General features: G+C 43.5%; 1 protein-coding gene across 2 annotated transcripts in view; it reads right to left on the bottom strand.

Annotated features, from left to right (window-relative positions):
• dnah7 (dynein, axonemal, heavy chain 7) overlaps positions 1-9907 on the bottom strand; it is a 279868-nt gene that overhangs the window by 252702 nt on the left and 17259 nt on the right. For both annotated transcript variants that reach the window (XM_082968848.1, XM_045707381.2), the window contains exon 15: positions 2429-2653. In XM_082968848.1, the coding sequence (XP_082824974.1) occupies positions 2429-2653 (225 nt within the window). The remainder of the gene's footprint in view (positions 1-2428; positions 2654-9907) is intronic.

Here is a 9907-nt window from a genome sequence, read left to right as displayed (position 1 = left end):
ATAGGCAATTAGCAAGACACACCCAATAAAGGAGTGGTTCTGCAGGTGGGGACCACAGACCACTTCTCAGTTCCTATGCTTCCTGGCTGATGTTTTGGTCACTTTTGAATGCTGGCGGTGCTTTCACTCTAGTGGTAGCATGAGACGGAGTCTACAACCCACACAAGTGGCTCAGGTAGTGCAGCTCATCCAGGAAGGCACATCAATGCGAGCTGTGGCAAGAAGGTTTGCTGTGTCTGTCAGCGTAGTGTCCAGAGCATGGAGGCGCTACCAGGAGACAGGCCAGTACATCAGGAGACGTGGAGGAGGCCGTAGGAGGGCAACAACCCAGCAGCAGGACCGCTACCTCCGCCTTTGTGCAAGGAGGAGCAGGAGGAGCACTGCCAGAGCCCTGCAAAATGACCTCCAGCAGGCCACAAATGTGCATGTGTCTGCTCAAACGGTCAGAAACAGACTCCATGAGGGTGGTATGAGGGCCCGACGTCCACAGGTGGGGGTTGTGCTTACAGCCCAACACCGTGCAGGACGTTTGGCATTTGCCAGAGAACACCAAGATTGGCAAATTCGCCACTGGCGCCCTGTGCTCTTCACAGATGAAAGCAGGTTCACACTGAGCACGTGACAGATGTGACAGAGTCTGGAGACGCCGTGGAGAACGTTCTGCTGCCTGCAACATCCTCCAGCATGACCGGTTTGGCGGTGGGTCAGTCATGGTGTGGGGTGGCATTTCTTTGGGGGACCGCACAGCCCTCCATGTGCTCGCCAGAGGTAGCCTGACTGCCATTAGGTACCGAGATGAGATCCTCAGACCCCTTGTGAGACCATATGCTGGTGCGGTTGGCCCTGGGTTCCTCCTAATGCAAGACAATGCTAGACCTCATGTGGCTGGAGTGTGTCAGCAGTTCCTGCAAGAGGAAGGCATTGATGCTATGGACTGGCCCGCCCGTTCCCCAGACCTGAATCCAATTGAGCACATCTGGGACATCATGTCTCGCTCCATCCACCAACGCCACGTTGCACCACAGACTGTCCAGGAGTTGGCAGATGCTTTAGTCCAGGTCTGGGAGGAGATCCCTCAGGAGACCATCCGCCACCTCATCAGGAGCATGCTCAGGCGTTGTAGGGAGGTCATACAGGCACGTGGAGGCCACACACACTACTGAGCCTCATTTTGACTTGTTTTAAGGACATTACATCAAAGTTGGATCAGCCTGTAGTGTGGTTTTCCACTTTAATTTTGAGTGTGACTCCAAATCCAGACCTCCATGGGTTGATAAATTGGATTTCCATTGATTATTTTTGTGTGATTTTGTTGTCAGCACATTCAACTATGTAAAGAAAAAAGTATTTAAAAAGATTATTTCATTCATTCAGATCTAGGATGTGTTATTTTAGTTCCCTTTATTTTTTTGAGCAGTGTATATATATTTAATGTCTTTTTTTTCCTTTTTTTACATAGATCTTGCTTCACCCTAAATAGCAGGAAGCAGATTGTACAGTCAACTTTCCTGACAATTCTTGACTATGGTGACACCATTTACCAGATTGCAGCAGCCACTACTCTTAAAACTTTGGATGCCGTCTACGATAGTCCCCTTCGCTTTATCACAGGTGACAGTTTTAATACTAACCACTGCATCCTGTATCAAAAGGTTTGCTGGTCCTCATTAAAGTCCCATAGATCACTTAATTATAATTTTTTTTGTTTACAAAGCTCTACTACACAAGCTTCCAATTTACCTCATTTTGTTGCTAACGCATAAAAGAATGAGCTACCAAATCCGCTCGCAGACTCTTGAGGTCCCTCGGGTCTTGACCAATTTAGGTAAATCCTCCTTTAGTTTTAGTGCCAACATTGTTGGAATAACCTACTAAATTCCTTGCATCTTGTTCCCTGGTGCCACTTGGGGAGTTTAGGACTCGGGTGTTGAATGAATTGAGGATTGCAGTTGTTTTGATTGATGGTAGTGGTTTATTTGTTGACATTGTGGTGTTGTGGTTATTTATATTCTTCTGGTTTTATTTGTAAGGTATATTTTTCTTCCTGTTTGTGAGACAATGTTTGTACTCCGGGCACCATTGGGAATGAGACTGTAGTCTCAATTGGGCTACCCTGAATAAATACAAGTTAATAAATGGTCTGGACATGACAACTTTTTAAATTAATGGTGATCTGGAGTTTTGTTGCAAGGTCATTTTAATACAAAGTACTGTATGTCATTGATGTGAGGTGGAGGATAATTGGTTATTTTTGAGGGTTTGGTGTACTGTTAACTTTCAAGAGTGGCTTAGACAGATCATCAGGGTAATGTTCATCAGGCACCAAACTGACGAAAACAGAGTGAAACAGGGAGGGACTACCTGGACCTGGTCCAATAATAAACGCACATTTTCCTCCCACTATCCCTCTCTTTGCTGTCTAACTGACCTTAAGACCACCCTGGTACTGCTCTGTCTTCTCCCTGGTAATCTGCCGGTGCTCCTCGAAGATGGAGGGCATTCGTGTGTGCCACTGGAAGGTCTGCCGGTTGAGGCGCATGTCCACAGGGGAGAAGGTGACATAGTCCACTAGGAAACACAGACGGGTCTTGGACTCTGACAGCTTGGTCTCCAGGAGGGGCATCTCCGTGGCCTCCACCTTGTCCACAAATGCCTGGTAAAGTGGGATAGAATGTGGTCAATTCTGGGAATAGGAAACTAGAAGGTCATAGTGATGCTTACTTTTATTTACAGATGTGTTTGCTGGTATTTGTGAGGTTCATTAGGAAATGACAAGGGTAACAATTTCAAGTACTTTAACATTTCTCAAAATAAACAGTAACCACTCAATATGGTACGTATTATTTATTATATAATTTGTTTAACAGGGACAGTACACAACAATCAAATTAGACAATGCTGAGGTGTAATAATGCTTAGTTAGACAGCTATTTTGTTTACCAAATGTGTGACTTGTTTTAATGAATCCCAAGGAAACTGACTGACGACCAGACTCAAACTAGAAAAATGTAGGACTATTAAATAAAACTCACTGAACTGTTTCTGCTTATTTGAGCTGTTCTTGCCATAAAATGGACTTGGTATTTTACCAAATAGGGCTATCTATACCACCCCCACCTGTTAATTGAAATGCATTCCAGGTGACGACCTCATGAAGCTGGTTGAGAGAATGCCAAGAGTGTGCAAAGCTGTCATCAAGGCAAAGGATGGCTACATTGAAGAATCTCTAATATAAAATACATTTTGATTTGTTCAACACCTTTTTGGTTACTACATGATTCCAAATGTGTTATTTTATATTTTTGATGTCTTTACTTTTATTCTACAAAGTAGAATGCACAGTAAAAAAAAAAAAGCGAGTGGCAGCAGCGTAAATAAAAAAGATTGGGGGGGTCAATGCAAATAGTCTGGGTAGGCTTTTGATTAGCTGTTCAGCAGTCTTATGGCTTAGGGTAGAAGCTGTTAAGAAGCCTTCTGGATTCACCATCTTTCTCTGGATTTTTGGACTTAAAATGTCAAAATCGATAGCCTTTTCTTATACATTTTTTATTTGGCTTTCCCACGATTCAAATTCAGTAGGGAGACGACTAGACTAGGCTACGTGACATGATCACGTAGGGACCTCTTCACTAACTGACCGTTCATCCACCTCTGGCCTGCTCGCCTCCCTACCTCTGAGGAAGCACAGTTCCCGCTCAGCCCAGTCAAAACTGTTCGCTGCTCTGGCACCCCAATGGTGGAACAAGCTCCCTCACGACGCCAGGACAGCGGAGTCAATCACCACCTTCCGGAGACACCTGAAACCCCACCTCTTTAAGGAATACCTAGGATAGGATAAAGTAATCCTTCTAACCCCCCCCCTTAAAAGATTTAGATGCACTATTGTAAAGTGGTTGTTCCACTGGATATCATAAGGTGAATGCACCAATTTGTAAGTCGCTCTGGATAAGAGCGTCTGCTAAATGACAAATGTAATGTAATGTAATTTATATGGAGAAATTGGCATAGTAGGCAACAAAAACAATTACAGCCCTCCTTTCACTTGTATCACTGGACACCCTGCAAATCACCAGCAGAGGGGGACCATTTTGAATGCCAGAGTTCTCCCCTGGATTTTTTAAGAAGGTGGTGCTGCTGAGTATGGCCAGGGGGAGGCCTGGAGGTGGGCAGTGCCCCTTTGGACTCAGAGATTTTTTTGAACACCTGTAACTGCCATTTCCTGCAATCTAAAGAAACATGTTGCCTTGTATGATAACCAATAAATATGATGACAATTATTTTTTTTTTAAATTTTACATAGTGGCACAGCCAGTCCACAATGTGACGAACCACCTCTCATTTTTTTTGTGGAGAAACCTGAAACCATTTACTCTGTTGGTAATGTTTACAAATTGGATCCTAACTCTAAAAGCAGCAGAGATCCCACTCTGGAACTTTGATACGCCCCGTAGAGCAGGGGCTACCAAACCTTTTTGTCCCGCGACCCCATTTCAATAAAACACCATGTAAAAAAAGGGATGTAATCAACACCTAATGTTCACTTTTTTAATTGGGACGATGATTGATTTGTAATAGGCAGTCTGACAGTACTTTTGACCTTATTTCAATATGAAGGAAGTATGGTTTGAAGTGACTAAAATCCATCAGAAAGGAATTATGAAGTTCAGAAAATCATCAGGCAATAATTGTGTATGATCTTCTGTATAGAAAAGAACATCATGACTGATGTTCTTATTCCCCCAGTCTGATTTAGTGCCTGGTCTTCTCCACTCTGTTCAAATTAGGCTTATGGGCATTGTTCCTGGTAATCTTATTTTCAGTGACGGGGTCATAATATTTTGTTGCTTAAATTGTTCAAATGTTTTTACACATTTATTTTACTATGTCAGTACGTATTTGTTGTCAATGTTTTGGTGTCAAACTACTGGAAGTTGTGAAAAAAGTAAATAGTTGGACGAGGTGCAGAGGTAATGCCATTGTTAATTAGATGCTTTTTTCATCAATTAGGATATTTTCTCTTCAACCATATGTTCTATCTACTAGAAACTCATGAACAATATGGAGAGAGATAAACAATGCATACTACAATTGAATATACATATTATACGTACAGTCGTGGCCAAAAGTTGAGAATGACACAAATATACATTTTCACAAAGTCTACTGCCTCAGTTTGTATGATGGCAATTTGCAAACACTCCAGAATGTTATGAAGCGTGATCAGATCAATTGCAAAGTCCCTCGTTCCCATGCAAATCCCCCATGAATCCCCCAAAAACATTTCCACTACATTTCAGTCCTGCCACAAAAGGACCAGCTGACATCATGTCAGAGATTCTCTCGTTAACACAGGTGTGAGTGTTGACGAGGACAAGGCTGGAGATCACGCTGTCATGCTGATTGAGTGCGAATAACAGACTGAAAGCTTCAAAAGGTGGGTGGGGCTTAGAATCATTGTTCTTCCTCTGTCAACCACGGTTACCTGCAAGGAAACACGTGCCGTCGTCATTGCTTTGCACAAAAAGGGCTTCACAGGCAAGGATATTGCTACCAGTAAGATTGCACCTAAATCAACCATTTATCGGATCATCAAGAACTTCAAGGAGAGCGGTTCAATTGTTGTGAAGAAGGCTTCAGGGCGCCCAAGAAAGTCCAGCAAGCGCCAGAACCGTCTCCTAAAGTTGATTCAGCTGCGGGATCAGGGCACCACCGGTACAGAGCTTGCTCAGGAATGGCAGCAGGCAGGTGTGAGTGCATCTGCACGCACAGTGAGGCAAAGACGTTTGGAGGATGGCCTGGTGTGAAGAAGGGCAGCAAAGATGCCACTTCTCTCCAGGAAAAACATCAGGGACAGACTGATATTCTGCAAAAGGTACAGGGATTGGACTGCTGAGGACTGGGGTAAAGTCATTTTCTCTGATGAATCTCCTTTCCAATTGTTTGGGGCATCCGGAAAAAAGCTTGTCCGGAGAAGACAAGGTGAGCACTACCATCAGTCCTGTGTCATGCCAACAGTAAAGCATCCTGAGAACATTCATGTGTGAGGTTGCTTCTCAGCCAAGGGAGTGGGCTCACTCACAATTTTGCCTAAGAACACAGCCATGAATAAAGAATGGTACCAACACATCCTCCGAAAGCAACTTCTCCCAACCATCCAGGAACAGTTTGGTGACGAACAATGCCTTTTACAGCATGATGGAGCACCTTGCCATAAGACAAAAGGGATAACTAAGTCTCGGGGAACAAAACATCGATATTTTGGGTCCATGGCCAGCAAACTCCCCAGACCTTAATCCCATTGAGAACTTGTGGTCAATCCTCAAGAGGCGTGTAGACAAACAAAAACCCACAAATTCTGACAAACTCCAAGCATTGATTATGCAAGAATGGGCTGCCATCAGTCAGGATGTGGCCCAGAAGTTAATTGAAAGCATGCCAGGGCGGATTGCAGAGGTCTTGAAAAAGAAGGGTCAACAATGCAAATATTGACTCTTTGCATCAACTTCATGAAATTGTCAATAAAAGCCTTTGACACTTTGTAAGGGGTGCGTAACTGGTGGCAGTGAAGTCAGACGCAGGAGAGCAGAACTAGGTAAATAGCCGGAGCAGTTTAATTCCAAAACCAACAGCATAAAGAAATAATCGACATGGGTACAAAACCAGACGTGCATCAGTACACATATGCACAAGCACTTACAAACAAACAATACCGGACAAGGACATGTGGGGGAACAGAGGATTAAATAAACAACATGTAATTGATGGGATTGAAACCAGGTGTGTGGGAAGACAAAACAAATGGAAAATGAAAAGTTGATCGGCGATGGCTAGAAGACCGGTGACGTCGACCGCCGAACGTCGCCCGAACAAGGAGAGGGACCGACTTCGGAGGAAGTCGTGACACACTTATGAAATGCTTGTAATTATACTTCAGTATTCCACAGTAACATCTGACAAAAATATCTAAAGACAATGAAGCAGCAAACTTTGTGGAAATTAATATTTGTGTCATTCTCAAAACGTTTGGCCACGACTGTATATACAATCATAAATAACCAAAGATATGATACAAGCAGTTGAAGTCGGAAGTTTACATACACTTAGGTTGGAGTCATTAAAACTCGTTTTTCAACCACTCCACAAATTTCTTGTTAACAAACTATAGTTTTGGCAAGTCGGTTAGGACATCTACTTTGTGCATGACTCAAGTAATTTTTCCAGTGGGTCAGAAGTTTTCATACACTAAGTTGACTGTGCCTTTAAACAGCTTGGAAAATTCCAGAAATGGCTTTAGAAATGACTTTAGATGCTTCTGATAGGCTTTAGCAGCTTCTGATAGGCTAATTGACATCCATTGAGTCAATTGGAGGTGTACCTGTGGATGTATTTCAAGGCCTACCTTCAAACTCAGTGCCTCTTTGCTTGATATCATGGGAAAAACAAAAGAAATCAGCCAAGACCTCCACAAGTCTGGTTCATCCTTGGAGCAATTTCCAAACGCCTGAAGATTTTTTATTATTTATTTTTATTACCTTTATTTAACTAGGCAAGTCAGTTAAGAACAAATTCTGATTTTCAATGATGGCCTAGGAACAGTGGGTTAACTGCCAGTTCAGGGGCAGAACGACAGATTTGTACCTTGTCAGCTCGGGGATTCGAACTTGCAACCTAGTCCAACGCTCTAACCACTAGGCTACCCTGCCGCCCCAAGATACCACATTCATCTGTACAAACAATAGTAAGTATAAACACCATGGGACCATGCAGCCGTCATACCGCTCAGGAAGGAGACGCATTCTGTCTCCTAGAGATGAACGTACTTTGGTGCGAAAAGTGCAAATCAATCCCAGAACAACAGCAAAGGACCTTGTGAAGATGCTGGAGGAAACAGGTACAAAAGTATCTATATCCACCGTAAAACGAGTCGTATATCAACTTAACCTGAAAGGTCGCTCAGCAAGGAATAATCCACTCCTCCAAAACCGCCACAAAAAAGCCCGACTACGGTTTGCAACTGCACATGGGGACAAAGATCATACTTTTTGGAGAAATGTCCTATGGTCCGATGAAACAAATATAGAACTGTTTGGCCATAATGACCATCGTTATGTTCGGAGGAAAAAGGGGGAGGCTTGCAAGCCGAAGAACACCATCCCAACCGTGAAGCACAGGGGTGGCAACATCATGTTGTGGGGGTGCTTTGCTGCAGGAGGGACTGGTGCACTTCACAAAATAGATGGCATCATGAGGAAAGAAAATTGTGTGGATATATTGAAGCAACATCTCAAGACATCAGTCAGGATGTTAAAGCTTGGTCGCAAATGGGTCTTCCAAATGGACAATGACCCCAAGCATACTTCCAAAGTTGTGGCAAAATGGCTTAAGGATAACAAAGTCAAGGTACTGGAGTGGCCATCACAAAGGCCTGACCTCAATCCCATAGAACATTTGTGGGCAGAACTGAAAAAGTGTGTGCGAGCAAGGAGGCCTACAAACCTGACTCAGTTACACCAGCTCTGTCAGGAGGAATTTGCCAAAATTCACCCAACTTATTGTGGGAAGCTTGTGGAAGGCTACCCGAAATGTTTGACCCAAGACAATGTAAACTTCTGTAAACTTCTGACCCACTGGGAATGTGATGAAAGAAATAAAAGCTGAAATAAATCATTCTCTCTACTATTATTCTGACATTTTCCATTCTTAAAACAAAGTGGTGATCCAAACTGACCTAAGACAGGGAATTTTTTCCAGGATTAAATGTCAGGAATTGTGAAAAACTGAGTTTAAATGTATTTGGCTAAGGTGTATGTAAACTTCCGACTTCAACTGCAGATGCAGTAAAGGAGTCAATAGAGCGCAGATCATTCCATTGAGCATATTGGCGCACATTCAACAAATCTGATCTAACAAAGTGGATATTTGTCAAATCCTTCAAGATTTATGTATTACAACAGGCACTTAAGTCCGATTTTGATATATTTGACTGTTTTCGGTGCATAACATTTAGATGTTGTCCCTTTTCAGGTTTAGAAGAAGTTTCTGCTAAATGCTAACTTCCATTCCTATAAATGGGTTGGCTGACAACGTGACGAAAACAATGTGGGCGCTTCCATGGGGCAGAAGTCTGCCTATTGTTGTGATTCTGGATGGCTAGATACCTAGCAAGAATGACAAGAAACTGCAATGTGGGGAATCGTAAGTGGCTTGCATCATCTTGTTATCAAGTCAAATCTAATTTTATTTGTCACATGCGCCGAATACAACAGGTGTAGACCTCACCGTGAAATGCTTACCTACAAACCCTTGGCATAGTTAATAAACAGCGAGTAGCAGCAGTGTAAAAACAAAGGGGGGTATCAATGTAAATAGTCCGGGTGGCCATTTGAATAATTGTTCAGCACTCTTACGTCTTGGGAATAGAAGCTGTTGAGGAGCCTTTTGGACCTAGACTTGGCGCTCCGGTACCGCTTGCCGTGCAGTAGCAGAGAGAACAGTCTAGGACCTGGAGTCACTGGAGTCTTTGACCATTTTTTGGGCCTTCCTCTGACACCTCCTAATATATAGGTCCTAGATGGCAGGAAGCTTGGCACCAATGGTGTACTGGGCCGTACGCACTACCCTCTGTAGCGCCTTATAGTTGGATGCAGAGCTGTTGCCATACCAGGCGGTGATGCAACGGGTCAGGATGCTCTTGATGGTGCAGCTGTAGAACTTTTTGAGGATCTGGAGACCAATGCCAAAACCTTTCAGTCTCCTGAGGGGGAAAGATGTTGTCGTGCCCTGTTCACAACTTTCTTGGTCTGTTTAGACCATGATAGTTTGTTGGTGATGTGGACACAAAGGAACTTCAAACACTCGACCCGCACCACTACAGCCCCGTCGATGTGAATGGGGGCGTGTACGACCC

Source organism: Salmo salar, chromosome 25 (genome assembly GCF_965601325.2).
Source record: "Salmo salar chromosome 25, fSalSal1, whole genome shotgun sequence".
NCBI classification, from domain to species: Eukaryota; Metazoa; Chordata; class Actinopteri; order Salmoniformes; family Salmonidae; genus Salmo; species Salmo salar.
The sequence above is the reverse complement of the archived record's forward strand: the minus strand, read 5'-3'. Positions and strand labels throughout refer to the sequence as shown.